The sequence below is a fragment of the Drosophila suzukii genome, chromosome X (genome assembly GCF_043229965.1).
Source record: "Drosophila suzukii chromosome X, CBGP_Dsuzu_IsoJpt1.0, whole genome shotgun sequence".
Lineage (NCBI taxonomy): Eukaryota > Metazoa > Arthropoda > Insecta > Diptera > Drosophilidae > Drosophila > Drosophila suzukii.
In genome coordinates, this window is record NC_092084.1 from 767346 (window position 1) to 781093 (window position 13748).

Here is a 13748-nt window from a genome sequence, read left to right on the forward strand (position 1 = left end):
TTGCTTTTAATTTAGTTTCTATTAATAACCTTTATTAGAATTATAGGTTCATTTTTAGTATTTTCGCCAAAATTTAATGCATGAGAAATGTTACGAGTCATCAACCTTTGCCGTTATGTATCTTAACATTCCTATTGAAAGCACAGAGAACTGTTCTGTTGACAGTGGTACCGATAACTTTCGTACTCAAAAATACCATCGCTAAGCACATGTTTTGAAAAATTATCAAAAGCTCTTTTGTGGGAACATTCAAATTTGATGGGCTAATTTGATTTTTAAGTTATTACAATGAGTTCTTTGAAATTCCATTAAACATATTACATATTTATATGACACTTAATGGTACTTTAATGGTACTTTAACTAATTTCAAAAACCTAATCTACTTTTTATTCCTATTGGAATGAACTTAAGAACATACATTTTAAACTATTTGGTTATTGCAATTTCTACTTTTAACAAAAGTTATGTTAAGTTTATCATGCATATTTCACGTCAAAAGTGTAACAAATGGTGTTAATGTAACTTTGAAATGTCAAGTAAGAAAGAGAGACAAAAGCTTAAAAGCTCAACGCTCAAATCAGCTGTTTCTGCGGAGGAAACAGCTGTATGGCCCAACGTGATATAAATTTAAACTTAAATGAAAATAAATTAAAGCTAGACTGAATGATCCGCAAAGTAGTGGTGGGCGTGTCGGGGGGCGTGGACAGCGCCGTCAGCGCCCACCTGTTGGCAGAACGAGGATTCAACGTCCTGGGCGTCTTCATGCGGAACTGGGATGAACTGGACGAAGCGGGTCGCTGTAGCGGGGAGGCAGATCTCAAGGACGCGGAGTGGGCTTGCCGGCTCCTGGGCGTGGAGCTGCGCCAGGTGAACTACGTGCGCGAGTACTGGACGGCGGTGTTCAGCCAGTTCCTGGATGATTACCAACAAGGATTGACCCCCAATCCGGACATCCTGTGCAATCGCCACATCAAGTTCGACCTCTTCCACAAGCACGTCCTGGAGAACCTCGGCTACGACGCCGTGGCCACAGGTCACTATGCCCGCAACAGCCTTGGCAACTTTCTGGAGGGGATTGCGAGCCAAAAGGAAGCCCGTTTGCTAATACCCGCCGATACCTTCAAGGACCAGACATTTTTCCTGGCCGGGATCCCCCAAAGGGCTCTGCAGCGCACCATGTTTCCCTTGGGAGATTTGCAAAAAAGCCAGGTTAAGCAATTGGCCACCAAGATCGGGCTCCAACGACTGGCCAACAAAAGAGAGAGCACGGGCATCTGTTTCGTTGGCAAGCGCAACTTTAAGGACTTTATAAAGGAGGTAATCCAAAAGTACGGATCTTTGTATCTTGAGATTCATGTGGCTTCCCCTCCTTTTGCAGTACATCACTTCAAAAAAAGGACCCTTTCTAGACATCGATAGTGGAGCTGTGGTTGGCCACCACGACGGCATCCATCAGTGGACGGTGGGCCAACGTTGCCGTCTGAGTTCCTTCCTGCAGCCCTACTTCGTGGCCGGAAAAGAGCCCACCAGCAATACCATCTATGTGGCGGCTGGCCACGACCACCCCGCCCTCCTAAGCACTCACATAAACATCGATCCACCCAACTGGCTGTGTTCCACGTCCCAACGAAGGCTTACTGACAAGGGCAACTTGCGGTGTCGTTTCCGATTCCAGCACACCAAACCCCTGGTGGGCTGCCAACTGAGGATCTCTCCAAAAAACCACTTCCAAGTCCTGTTGGACGCTCCCCTGAGAGCTATTACGCCTGGACAATTTGCTGTGTTCTATGACGACACCGCATGCTTGGGTTCAGCCCGCATTCTGAGCGCTGATCCGCTTAAGAAAAACATAGAGGCACAGCAGAACCAGGTTGGAAATCTAGTTAGCTGATGATTCCGCTGGGAACTATGCTTATTTGGCAGGAAATGAAGTACATAATTATGAAACCAAATCAGCCTTATTGTACATAAAATATCCTAAACAAAAGTACAATTATATACGTTCGATCCATCCAAATCCAAAGACACTCTTTCTATTCCATGGTAAACACTTTAAACATATACGCAATTTATTCTAGGTCAGATTTACAATTATTTTTTTGAAAAAAGGGCATTCCTTAAACTAAATGTACTTTTGTGGTCCTGGGCGCAATTCCGAAGTCAATAACACAATATAATCGCACATAAATAGGGTTCGCTTAAAATCTTAGCTTAGGTGTACAGATTAGGTCTCTCGTCTTAAAAGCTAGCTTATTACTTAAACATGGTTGAGCAGGGATGTGGGTAGCAGGTTGAAGTGTGTGTGGATCATGTGAGAAGCACGGTGAGAGCGTCCAGAAAGCGGGTGAGGTCGCTTTGCCGGAGCTGCACCACCGCAGGCTCAAAGAAATCCTGCAGCAGGGCAACCCCGCTCTTTTGTGCCGCCTGCTCGAAGGCCTTGCCGAAGAAATTCCGCGGCGAATCCTCCCTAACCGGGGCGATCCCGACCAGCAAGCACATGCCCTGCGCGGCGTCCAAAGGACAGCTGGCGATCAGCGGCAAGTCCGGAGCCTGCCTAGCTCTACTCGTTGCCACATGACCGCGCAAAAGGAATCGCGCCAGCAGCCCCAGGGCATACGGGTACGAAAAGAAGGCGTGCTCCTCCTGCAGAACGTAGTAGAAGAAGGAGCCAGCCGAGTGCACTTGGCGTGCCTCCAGGCTGCTCTGCACCTGTCTAAAAACAGCGGCGTGCAGGAGTTTCGCCTGGTCGATTCCCGCGGACAAGAGGTGCTTGTGCTGACGACTCAAGGCGTCGGAGGCCTCGAGAAAGCAATCCTCCGGCGTCTTGTGCTTCTTCACCGACTCCATGATGGCGAGCAGGGCGTACACGTAGTCCGCCGCGGCATATCTGCTGCGGTAGCCGTAGCTGAGTGTGAAGGTTCCGTAAACAATGTCCGGTATGTCGTACTTCTCTGCCAGCCGCTCCACCATCGAGTAGAACTCCTTGCGCAGCACCAGGTCCATGGCTCCGTACGTTTGGCGTGCGTGCACCAAGGGCAATCCCATCTCGAGTAGGAGTTCGTGCAGTCTCTTCTCGCCGCGCAGGGTCCATAGTTTCAGTTGGCATGAGGCGTAGCGGGAATACCTGGCAGGGATTCACTTGGTTATAGGGTCATAATCAAGGGACAAGACTATGCTCACCTCATGGACTCCGTGACGGGCCAGTGTCGGTACAAAACCAGATGCAAGTCATTCTCGAAGCAAATCTTGGAGGCACTCATCGTGTTCTGGTCATTTGTTTTGTTCGTTAGCCGCGACACATGCGACTGAATCTGCTCCAGTTCCAGGGTGTACGATCCGCTCTCGATCTTGCCCAGCAGCAGCTGCTCGGTGATGCCCACGATGGCCCACCAGAGGAGGTCCATGTTGTCCTTCGAGAGCTTCCAGGCCAGCTCGAAAACCAGCAGAGCGGCGGACCTGCCATAGTAGCTAAACTGTGTATACTCGAACATGATCCTGTCGCGCTCAGACTCCCATTGTCGGCGGGCTCGCTGCTTCAGGATGCGCTGCTCGTGCCGCTCCAGGCGGCTGAGCTTGTGGCCCCTCGGAGCCTGATCCTCCTGATCCGATTCCCCGGCGCCACTGTCGTTGTTCTGTTGCTCCTGGTCGGAGGACTCGCCCTCCTCGTCGTCCTCCTCCCCCTCAGAGTCGTAGAAAATGGTCTCGAAGGCTGGGATGTTCTCCTCCAAGGAGGCATCCCCCAGGATGCACACCTGCCGATCGCTGTAGATGTTGCAGACATCCAAGGGGCGATGCGAGTCGCAGATGAAGAAGGTCACGTCCTCGGCCGGCTGCAGGAGCTCCACGATGTCCACGCAGCCGCCGCAGTTGACCAGCACCACGAACTTCACGTCGCCCTGGTGCTCCCCGTAGGCCCTCTTCAGACCCGTAACTCCCATTATGGGCACCACCGTGTAGAGCATGTGGTCGTACTTGAACAGGGCCTGCAGGATGCGGCTGGCGCAGATGGCATCGATGTCGTAGTTGACCACGATCAGGATACGCTTGCCCACCAGCTGGCGGTAGAAGTCGTTGCGCAGATCCTGGACAAACATGGCTGCGAGTCCAGGAGACGATCCCTCGCGGAGTGCTTGGCTTCGGAGCTTGAAACGGTCTCTCGGGTTTGCTGTGCGCGGAGTGTGGCTTCTAAGTGACCGGAGTGCGTTGCATTTTGTGGGTTTCCCTGCGGTCTGTGCTATTTTCCGCCTTTCCCGCTGCACTTTCGCCAACTGCAGTTCGCGAATCAAAAACGCGGGAAACAGCTGGCTGGAGCTATAAAACCATCGACGATAGACCGGCACTATCGATGGGTGGCTGTGCTGCTGGTGCCATCGATTGTTTTTCTGCCATCGGTACATCGCGTGCCACCACCTTATTCCTCTTGTTGTTGTTTTGATTAATACCGCCTCCTGCAATCGAAGAGGAAGAGAGGAGAACACACTTTATTTGCAAGCAAGCACAAAACTGTATGAAATTTGAAAAGTTTGTGTGAAATACTCGTGGAATCATGAGTAAGGACAACAAGAAGAAGCTGCTGGCCCAGCGCCACGTCTCCTCGCGAATGAACTTCCTCTTCCAGGCGTCCAATTTAATGGCGGAAGGCCATCGGACCAAGCTAGCCGCCTACTACGGGAAGCTTTGCCGGAACGTGGGCACCAAAGCCGTGATGCACATGTAAGTGGCTTCTCCAGGCGCTGGCCAGAGCCTAATCCTAGTTTCCATCTGGTTTGCAGGGCTCCTGCCTTGAAGCGCTCCCTCTGCAAGCGCTGTTCCCTGCCCCTGCTGCCCGGGGTGAACACGGAGCTGCAGGTGGCCGAAGCACCCAAGGAAGTAGCGGTGACTCCTTTTCCGCAGAAGGAGGCTCCTTCAAACGGGGGAGCCAAGACCAAGAAGAAGCGCCATCGAAGGCAGCGCAAGAAGCCCAAGAGGAGAAGCGAAAACGGAGATACCGGGAACAACCGGGAGCCTCAGCCAGAAATCCACAATGAAACCGAACCAATCTCTCTGTATTTGAAGTGCTCACTGTGCCACAGCCAGCGAAGCTTTCCGGCGGACAATCAAAGAGATTGCTGGCTGGAGCAGTCGCAATCCGTGGTGCAAGTCGTGTCTCTCCCTGGAGAAAACGGTCAGCGATAAGCTGAAGCTTTGTTTATCAGCCAGTTCGCCTCTTGTTTCATCGCCTGATTGCTCGGCAGTTGAGCCCGGAATGCTGAGCTGTAGACAACAAATTTCCCGGTTGCTTTTCCGGAATGCGAGTACACTAGCTCGTGTGCAGGCCGCGGGCTATGTGGAAGTCCAGGAAGAGCAAGGCGATCTCCTGAGGTACCCGCAGGTTTGGCTAAGAGACAACTGCCAGTGTGCCGAGTGCTTCCACACCGCCACGAGGGCCAGGAAAAGCCACTGGGAGCGTGGGCCGCTGAATATCCAAGTGTCCCAAGTGGCCTACAACCAGGAGAAGGAGCAGTTGGAAGTCCTCTGGCAGGATAAGCACAAGAGCGCCTTCGATATAAGCTGGCTAAGAGAAAGGGACTTTGGGGAGGCTGCCAGAAAGCGTTACTTGGAAGAGGTATACAAACCAAGCGCACAACTCTGGGGAAAGTCTGAATTCGAGGCTGTGAGAAGGGAGTTCCAATACCAGGACGTTATCCACCAGGATGCAGTACTTAGGGATTGGCTGGAGGCACTGGCAGTCCAGGGATTCGCTATCCTGAAAGGAGCTCCCAACGACATAAATGTGGCCAAGCATTTGGCCAAAAGGATTGGCTACATAAAGCGCACCACTTACGGGTAATTACTCAGCTATTGTATACAGACATCAACCTAAGTTTCAAGGCCATATAACTAAAATTTGCCGAGACCTCTTGGTCATTATCTACCAATTTAGCTAATAATATAATCACAATTGGTTGATTATTACAGCCAGAATCAGGCAATTTTTATTTGTCTTGGTGTCTGGTCAGGTGTCCACATTAGCTTGCTCTTTTTGTGCTCTTGATAAACATTTATAGATAGTGCTTGCTTTAGTACACAGTTGGTGTATAAGTGGTCCGAGGTGCTGCACTTTCGGTTGATTAATGTATCTTGCATTCCTTATCCCATAGTGATGTATTCGAGGTTAAATCCAAACCAAATGCGGGGAACTACGCATATTTAATGACTCCCCTGCCGCTTCACACTGACATGCCGTACTACGAGTACAAGGCGGGCATCAACATCCTGCACACTCTCGTCCAATCGGAGTCAAGTGGTGGAGCGAATACCCTCACGGACGGCTTCAACGTGGCCTCTCAGTTGCAGAAACTGCATCCTGAGCATTTCGAGGTACTCAGATCGGTGCCAGTGAACTGGTTTGACATTGGACACGATGGCGATGACGCCAAGCCCTTTCACAGCCTGTGGAGAGCGCCGGTGATTTGTCTGGATGTGGATGGCAGGATCACGAGAATCAATCAGAACACCACCAAGCGCGACAGCCGCTTCTCCATTTCTTTGGAGCAGGCCGTGTCCTGGTACAAGGCCTATGACAAATTCCTGGAGACCGCCCAATCCGAGGCCGTGGAATTCAAAACACAAGCCGGCGATGTCTTCGTGTTCAACAATCTGCGCATGTTGCACGGAAGAACGGCCTACGAGGATGCGCCAGGTAACAAGCGTCACTTGGTGGGCGCCTACGTCGACTGGGACATTATTTACTCCAAACTGCGAACCCTGAAGTTCCCTAATGCCAAAGACTAGACCCAAGGAGCGACACTGCTACTCTTAAGGAACTCAAGCTATTAAACTAATGCCAAATGGGTTTCTGGAATAAATATAATTAAAAGGAACCCTAAGTCTCAAAGAACGTCTTTTCATGTGAAGTGCCAAAGAAAAGTTATTAGCGGAACATATTTATTCTCAGTCATTCGCTGCAGTGGGAATTTTTAAAAATAAAATTTTATTTTGAAATTCTATTTACACATTCTAAGTAATTAGTTCTTTTCGAAACTCTGGGTGCTTTAATGTTTTGTATTTTTGTATGTTACATTTTTGTAAAAAAAATTGAACATTTATCCGCCTTCGAGCCTATCGAAAGGAAACCTCAGATATTCGATGTATATCAATACTATCGTGAGTGGGTAGTCCGATTTCGTTATCGAATAACTGATAATTCCACCCTGTTTATGGTATTTTAAGTCAGTTTATACATAAACGTTTGTATATAAATTTCGTCGTTTTGTAAATAAAGGAGTAAGAAAAGTACAAAGAATTGCTCACAAACTATTTAAATAGAAAACAATCTAGAAATTAATTTGTAAATCAATCGAATTTAAATGGTATTTTTGGAAGTAAACGGTATTATTTTCAGGCCGTTTGGTGTTTTTAATCGTTATCGGTGCGGTCACGCTGCCTCAAGCAAAAATAATTTTTTTCAAAATAAAAATATAATGGAAAGAAATTGACGAACTCCGGCTGTAGAATGCAATCCTCTGGTCCCGCGCCTAGACCTTGATATCCGTAGAAAGTGAGTGAGCCGCGACAGAGAGAGAAAGAGTGAGAGAGAGAGAGGGAGTGCAGCACCAGCACCGAGCACTCGGATTGGATTTTTGGTCCAGTGAATCCGCTGCGATGATGCCCTACAATGTGCGAAACGCCGGCGGCGGAAGCGTTGGCGGAATCCTCCGGCGCACAGGCCTCGGATCCGGCTCCGGGCCCGGGTCCACGGCGCTCAGTAATGGAAACGGCACGGGAGGAGCGGGGTCCTCCGCGAGCCTGGAAAACCACCGACAAACGCCGCTGGAACTGCTCGTTTTCGGCTACGCCTGCAAGATTTTCCGGGACGACGAGAAGGCGCGGGAAATGGACCACGGCAAGCAGCTAATTCCCTGGATGGGCGATGTAAATCTCAAGATAGACAGGTTAATAATTGGGACTAACCCGAGCAATAATTATACGATTAATCAGTACGCACACCACTGCGACACATACACATACACCCAACACACCACACACCACATGCCCATCGTGTCCCGTAGGACCACATTCATCCACACAGCAGCGGTCAGATAACTAGCAGCGGGTCTTGAAACCTTGCTTGCAATTGTTTATGAGTTGTGGATTAGAAGTATATAGTATCTCAAATTTCTATTAAATTGACTAAGATTCACAACCGGAACAGTATACAATTTGAAGTGTAAGAGTGGTGTTGGATATAGTTTAGCTCGATTGTATTGTTATTTTTGAAAATCAATCCAGTGCCAATAGTATTTCGACCCTACTTATAAAGGACTTGTGACCGATCTGCGAACACACTCCACACACATTACACCCGCACACCCAACACACACCATTGTAATAACAGCTCTTTTCAGTGCTTCTCAAACTGTAATCTCTATCCATATACAATTTGAAAACTGTAATTCTTTGACCATTTTAAATGTAAACCGATTAACTTTTTAGCCACCGGAGCGGTATGTATATGAACGATCTCTAGCCTTAAAACCTAATCTAATCTGAAACTGCATTATATATACCGTATGACTATGAATATTGTGTGAATGCGCGAGAGTGTGCGAAGCAAATGGGGATTGTGTAGGGATGGGAGGTTCCAAAGGAGCTGCCCCTCCGTTTGTTTCGCCCGCCCCTTTTCGCGCCGCCCCTGGAACTGCCACGCCCACTGATAATGCTCCTCTCTCCTCTCTGTTTATATTTCTCTGCTTGCTTTCTTTCGGCTCCCTAATGACCGTGAACTCCGCGACCTGTGATTGGAACCCCAGATACGATGTGCGAGGTGCCCTCTGCGAGCTAGCGCCCCACGAGGCGCCACCAGGAGGATATGGCAACAGATTGGAGTACTTGAGCGCCGAGGAACAGCGCGCCGAGCAGCTCTGCGAGGAGGAGCGCTACCTGTTCCTCTACAACAACGAGGAGGAGCTGCGACTGCGACAAGGTGAGTGGCATTGTGATCTGGTAATACCTCCGGATCCAACGATATGGGTCGGGGTGTCGATATGATCAATCCACTTGGTCTAGAGGTTTTGGGATTCTTTAAGCCAGCCAGAGTTATAGTTCTATATATGTAGATGTATGTTTACTCTTTTCCGATTACATCCTTTTTAAAAAATACTCTTGGACTTGGATAAACTAATGTTTGGTCAAAGAAGAGTTTAAAGATCCGATTTATATCGAGGGATGATTTTATAGCAGCTAAACTGGGGATTGTTTAACAGTTGATAGATACATGTTTCAGATTAAAATCAAAAACAAAATGTAATATCTTTATAAAATTAAATTTAAATGGAACTGGAAACTGTGCCCTCATTCCCTATATGTTATGTTGCATGGAGTGAATTTGCTAACAGTTACGTATCTATCATAACGATGTCGACACCCCTGATCCCGAACTCCTGAAATTGCTAATTGTGTTAAAAGTACTGCAATTATCAAAAAACGATCAAACCCAAAACGCATGTCGAAAAGAAATTGAATCAAATCAGTACCAATCAAATCAATACCAACCACCGATAAAGAAACCACCGACATCCCCCTCGATATTTCCAGAGAGAGTCCTTTCTTGGAGCAGGTAAATACGCTATCCTCACCACCTGATAGATTAAATCGTTTCTTTCAGGTTAAATTAGCTGGAGCGACTAGTGTTGTTGTTGTTGCTGTGGGTAGTCCAGAGATCCAGAAACCCACGGAAAAGTTTCCAGTGAAGCCAAAAGTCGTTATCTAGCTAGCCCCATCCCTCTCTCTTTCTCTCTGTCTCTCTCGTTCGCATCAACTCGAATACGTTTCTCGCTCTGATTCGAATGTTTTACGGATTTAACTCCACCCGTACTAAAGTCGCAAAATTGCATGTGTTCTCTGCTCTTATTTTGGCCCGATTGCTCGGATCCTGCAGAGGAAGACCTCAAGCGGCTGCAGCAGGAGACCTCCGGCGGCAACTACAGCCAGGTGGGCTTCCAGTACGATGGCCAGTCGGCAGCCTCGGCTTCCCTCGGCGGCTCTTCCACGGCGCCCTCGCAACTTTCGCCCACTTCCGAGGAGAGCGAGCTGCCCTTCGTCCTACCATACACACTGATGCTGGTACCTCCATTGGACATGCAGTTGGTGAGTTCTAGATCCTGTTGTGAAACCTATTCCTTCTATTTGGTGACATACATTTAATTTCGACATTCAATACCATTGCAGCCGGAAACTATGAAGCAGCACGCCATCATCGAGAAGACTGCTCGCTTCATCGCCACCCAGGGCGCCCAGATGGAAATCCTAATCAAGGCGAAGCAGGCGAACAACGCGCAGTTTGACTTCCTTACCCAGGGCGGCTACCTACAGCCGTATTACCGTCACCTTTTGGCCGCCATCAAGGCGGCAAAGTTCCCGCCTGCTCCGGAAACTACATTGGATCAGCAAAATCCTGACCAGGAGTCGCAATCCACAAACGTAAACAGCGAGGACGGCGTGGGCGGAAGGAGAAATACCAACCAAGTCATCACGGTGCCCACAATAAAGTACAAACCCTCTGCTAACTGCGCCTACACCCAGCTAATCAGCAAGATCAAGGGCGTGCCGCTTCAAGCGGTTTTGCTGGAGGACGAGTCAAGTAATCCAGGAAACTCCCAGCACTCTGGTACGGCCTCCCCCACCCCCAGCTGCCGATCCGAAGGTCACAACAGTCAGGGAGGGGAATTCACGCCCGTGCTGCTCCAATACAACGGGAGCACGTTCACCCACGAAGCGGAAGCGACGGTCCAGGAACAGCAGGATGAGAACAGTCGCGAGCCGCCGCAGGTGGAGCTGCTCAAGAACACGAGTGCTCTGGCCTTGGCCCAAAACTACAGTTCCGAAAGCGAGGAGGAGGAGGATCCAGCTCAGCCAGAAAAGGAGCCCGAGAGGGTAGGTTCACTCGTAGTCCATAAACCCCATACATTATCTTGCTTCTTTGACAGAAGCCGGAGCCCGTTTTGACGTTCCCCGTTCCGGAGGAGAGTCTGCGGCACATAATCGACAAGACGGCCACGTACGTGATCAAGAACGGACGCCAGTTCGAGGAGACCCTGCGCACGAAGAGCGTGGAGCGGTTTAGTTTCCTGCTGCCGGCAAACGAGTTCTATGCCTACTATTTGTACAAAGTGACGGGCGATGTGGACGCGGCTTCCAAGGAGGAGAAGACCCGCAAAGCGGCTGCCGTAGCAGCCGCCTTGATGTCCAAGAAGGGTCTCAGTTTTGGTGGAGCGGCAGCGGCAGTGACTGGGAACAATCTGGATAAGGGTAGGTCTAAAGAAAGAGCTAATCCGTGAGCAGTATTAATTGTTTACCTATATCTATAGCTCCTGTAAGTTTCTCCATTCGCGCACGGGATGAGCATGGTCCATTGCAACCCACTCTTCCGCAGGAGGCCAGCGACGAGGAGACCAGTTCGATTGCCGGGGCGGAGCAAGTGCGTCCGGTCATGCCAGATAGTGTGCAGAGGGCCATCAAGCAGGTGGAGACGCAACTGTTGGCCAGGACCGCCGGTCAGAAGGCAGGAGGGTCCTCCACGGCTTCCCCCTCAAGCTCTTCGCCGCAGAAAGAGCAGCGACAAGGTAAGATATAAGTAGACAGAAACTTGATCTTTAGCTTTATATTTATAAATTGCACCATATGGTCTTGAAGCCGAGGAGCGCGTGAAGGACAAGCTGGCGCAGATTGCACGTGAAAAGCTGAACGGTATGATTTCCCGCGAAAAGCAACTGCAACTCGAGCGAAAGCGTAAGGCGATGGCCTTTCTAAATCAGATAAAAGGTAGGTCTACCGTACATAATACTCTTCTTGCGAGTAATACCATGAATTTCGACTAGGTGAGGGTGCCACTGTGGGCTCCGCTGTGCCCGAAGCTGCTCCGAATCCTCCAGAGCCTGCAGCAGGAGCTTCCCAAACGACAGCCCCCGAAAGTGACGACGAGTCTAACGAGTCGGTGCGATCCATACCCATTACCTACTTTGGACCCGACGACGATGACGAAGTGGGAGATCAGAAGCCTGAGGTGAGACTTGAAAAGGAAACACAGGAGGATGAGGAGGACGACGAGGATGAGGACGGCGGCGATCTGGAGAAGTACAATCTGCTGAACGATGACAGCACGAACACCTTCACCAGCAAACCCGTGCGTCCCCTCGTGGCTCCTCCTCCTCCTGCCGTTCTCCTCTCCGACGACGACGACGTCCAGCTGGTGGCCACGACCACCTCGCGATCCTCCAGCTCGCGTCCGCGCAAAACCTCCCGCCGGAGCAGAAGTCGCAGCCGGAATGGCCGGAGCAGTCCCAGCAGCGCTTCCAGTCGAGAATCCCCCCACCGACGACGCCAGAGAAGCAGCAAACTTTCCAAGGAACCATCGTCGACCCCAGCCAGAAAATACCAGCAGCAGTCCACGCGAAGAAAGAGCCCCAAAAAGAGGAGGCGGAGTAAGAGTAGAAGCCGGTCCAGGAGCGTCCGGCGGAGCAGGAGCATATCAAGGGCCAACCGACGGAGCAGATCGCGAAGCTACTCTGGCAGTCGCGATACGGAACAGCGACGCCAGCAGCAACGGCGCCGCACGCCCACCAAGAAGACCCACAAGCGGCACAAGCGACGCAGGCGCAGCAGCTCCCCCTGATAATCAAACTGCGGCCCCCCATCCACCTCCACATTTCAAAGTTTTTTGTAGTTCACAAGTTGTATCTAATAAACCACCAACATATTTTTGTAAACAAGCGGTGTGGTTACCCCAATCAAGCGGGGAATACTACTGGGTAGTGGATCCCCCATAAGGTCTTCGTTTTCTGAGTCGACTAGCGGATGCCCTGATAGGCATCAAAATAGTTGGCCGGAATCACAATGTACCCGCCTGCGTAGTGGGTATAAAAGCCGGTGGAAGTGAGCTCATCGGCTTAGTTTGCTGTGGATGGTCCACAGGTTTCGACGATGTGGCTCCCCCAGAATTATCTAGTGCTGATCAGCTGCTGCTGCCTGATGCTCACGGCCACAGCGCAGGTTCTCATAAGTAAGTGCACCCACCATTTGGAAACCCACCCCTTTTAATATGTGTTGAAGTCTCCAGCACCCCGAGAATGCCCGGAAAACGAGACCTTCCTGGCCTGTGGTCCCAGCTGCCAGACGGAATGTGCTACGCTGGGAAAACCCTGCCTGATTAACCACATTCGGTGTCCCGATGGATGCTACTGCAACAAGGGGTTCGCCAGGAACCCCGGGGGCAGGTGCATTCCCCTCGACAAGTGCAACAAAGGCGGTTACGGAAAGTAGATCGGGTATCGAGAATCAGCTAATTGAAAACAACTCAAACACTGGAAACTGGAAGACAATGGAACTCAATGGGATGATCGCGTCATTGTTTATGGCAGTGATAATGATAATTGGGCCGCAGCGTGACTTGAACTAATGAATCGGAATAAACGCGGCATCTGGTTTTGCATTTCGGAATCTAAATGGGAGTTCAAACTGGAATCTCCACAGGTGTTTTTAATATATCGTTTTCTTACATTTACTGTTTTGGTTTATCGTTTAATAATTTTGTTGTACTATTCCATAAGCTTTTATGATCAAAGTTTAAGCTGGGATGTCAAGAATAATCAAGAGAGCAAGCTTTATCGACTGGTCGAAAAGAGGGTAAGCTCAATATTATTGTTGTCTCTGCAAAGAAAGCTTACCACCTACGATTTCAGGTGTAAGAAAACAGAAGACGGCGGTAAT

General features: G+C 49.8%; 6 protein-coding genes across 10 annotated transcripts; 5 read left to right on the forward strand and 1 right to left on the reverse strand.

Annotated features, from left to right (window-relative positions):
• Positions 1 to 588: 588 nt before the first annotated feature.
• LOC108015298 (mitochondrial tRNA-specific 2-thiouridylase 1) lies at positions 589 to 2025 on the forward strand. The gene is made up of 2 exons (XM_017081675.4): positions 589 to 1319; positions 1381 to 2025. Exons 1-2 carry the CDS (start codon positions 666 to 668, stop codon positions 1891 to 1893), a joined length of 1167 nt encoding a protein of 388 aa, XP_016937164.3. The 5' UTR covers positions 589 to 665; the 3' UTR covers positions 1894 to 2025.
• A 7-nt stretch (positions 2026 to 2032) lies between these two features.
• Positions 2033 to 4297, reverse strand: Cdc45 (cell division cycle protein 45). Its single transcript, XM_017081672.4, has 2 exons — positions 3183 to 4297; positions 2033 to 3126 (listed from the first exon to the last, which is right to left on the reverse strand). Exons 1-2 carry the CDS (start codon positions 4094 to 4096, stop codon positions 2310 to 2312), a joined length of 1731 nt encoding a protein of 576 aa, XP_016937161.1. The 5' UTR covers positions 4097 to 4297; the 3' UTR covers positions 2033 to 2309.
• A 91-nt stretch (positions 4298 to 4388) lies between these two features.
• Rpp21 (ribonuclease P protein subunit Rpp21) lies at positions 4389 to 5177 on the forward strand. The gene is made up of 2 exons (XM_017081676.4): positions 4389 to 4715; positions 4775 to 5177. The coding sequence occupies exons 1-2, from the start codon at positions 4549 to 4551 to the stop codon at positions 5175 to 5177; spliced, it is 570 nt and encodes a 189-aa protein (XP_016937165.3). The 5' UTR covers positions 4389 to 4548.
• Positions 5178 to 5247: 70 nt separating this feature from the next.
• LOC108015297 (gamma-butyrobetaine dioxygenase) lies at positions 5248 to 6871 on the forward strand. The gene is made up of 2 exons (XM_017081674.4): positions 5248 to 5828; positions 6143 to 6871. The coding sequence occupies exons 1-2, from the start codon at positions 5248 to 5250 to the stop codon at positions 6774 to 6776; spliced, it is 1215 nt and encodes a 404-aa protein (XP_016937163.3). The 3' UTR covers positions 6777 to 6871.
• Positions 6872 to 7394: 523 nt separating this feature from the next.
• Positions 7395 to 12751, forward strand: su(w[a]) (suppressor of white-apricot). 5 transcript variants are annotated; one of them, XM_017081518.4, is made up of 8 exons: positions 7409 to 7936; positions 8795 to 8967; positions 9922 to 10130; positions 10212 to 10916; positions 10970 to 11291; positions 11351 to 11605; positions 11676 to 11804; positions 11861 to 12751. In XM_017081518.4, the coding sequence occupies exons 1-8, from the start codon at positions 7647 to 7649 to the stop codon at positions 12652 to 12654; spliced, it is 2877 nt and encodes a 958-aa protein (XP_016937007.3). In that variant the 5' UTR covers positions 7409 to 7646; the 3' UTR covers positions 12655 to 12751. The 5 variants fall into 5 exon arrangements, with proteins under 5 accessions (XP_070853387.1, XP_065723832.1, XP_016937010.1 ...); XM_017081520.4 differs by lacking the exons at positions 10970 to 11291; positions 11351 to 11605; positions 11676 to 11804; positions 11861 to 12751 and adding an exon at positions 9579 to 9600 and having other exon boundaries at positions 7401 to 7936; positions 10212 to 10417; XM_065867760.2 differs by lacking the exons at positions 9922 to 10130; positions 10212 to 10916; positions 10970 to 11291; ... (1 more) ...; positions 11676 to 11804; positions 11861 to 12751 and adding exons at positions 9579 to 9600; positions 9649 to 9673 and having other exon boundaries at positions 7396 to 7936.
• Positions 12752 to 12774: 23 nt separating this feature from the next.
• Positions 12775 to 13645, forward strand: LOC108015200 (chymotrypsin-elastase inhibitor ixodidin). Its single transcript, XM_017081526.4, has 2 exons — positions 12775 to 13041; positions 13099 to 13645. The coding sequence occupies exons 1-2, from the start codon at positions 12963 to 12965 to the stop codon at positions 13299 to 13301; spliced, it is 282 nt and encodes a 93-aa protein (XP_016937015.3). The 5' UTR covers positions 12775 to 12962; the 3' UTR covers positions 13302 to 13645.
• Positions 13646 to 13748: the final 103 nt, after the last annotated feature.

Excerpts from the sequence above, each read along its gene's own strand:
- Cdc45 (XM_017081672.4), bottom strand. The coding sequence starts at position 4,096 with ATGTTTGTCCAGGATCTGCGCAACGACTTCTACCGCCAGCTGGTGGGC. Across the intron at positions 3,127-3,182 it reads CCCGTCACGGAGTCCATGAG|GTATTCCCGCTACGCCTCAT; the intron begins GTGAGCATAGTC and ends AATCCCTGCCAG.
- LOC108015297 (XM_017081674.4), top strand. The coding sequence starts at position 5,248 with ATGCTGAGCTGTAGACAACAAATTTCCCGGTTGCTTTTCCGGAATGCG. Across the intron at positions 5,829-6,142 it reads ATAAAGCGCACCACTTACGG|TGATGTATTCGAGGTTAAAT; the intron begins GTAATTACTCAG and ends CTTATCCCATAG.
- Rpp21 (XM_017081676.4), top strand. The coding sequence starts at position 4,549 with ATGAGTAAGGACAACAAGAAGAAGCTGCTGGCCCAGCGCCACGTCTCC. Across the intron at positions 4,716-4,774 it reads ACCAAAGCCGTGATGCACAT|GGCTCCTGCCTTGAAGCGCT; the intron begins GTAAGTGGCTTC and ends TCTGGTTTGCAG.
- LOC108015298 (XM_017081675.4), top strand. The coding sequence starts at position 666 with ATGATCCGCAAAGTAGTGGTGGGCGTGTCGGGGGGCGTGGACAGCGCC. Across the intron at positions 1,320-1,380 it reads TTAAGGACTTTATAAAGGAG|TACATCACTTCAAAAAAAGG; the intron begins GTAATCCAAAAG and ends CTCCTTTTGCAG.
- LOC108015200 (XM_017081526.4), top strand. The coding sequence starts at position 12,963 with ATGTGGCTCCCCCAGAATTATCTAGTGCTGATCAGCTGCTGCTGCCTG. Across the intron at positions 13,042-13,098 it reads CACAGCGCAGGTTCTCATAA|CACCCCGAGAATGCCCGGAA; the intron begins GTAAGTGCACCC and ends TGAAGTCTCCAG.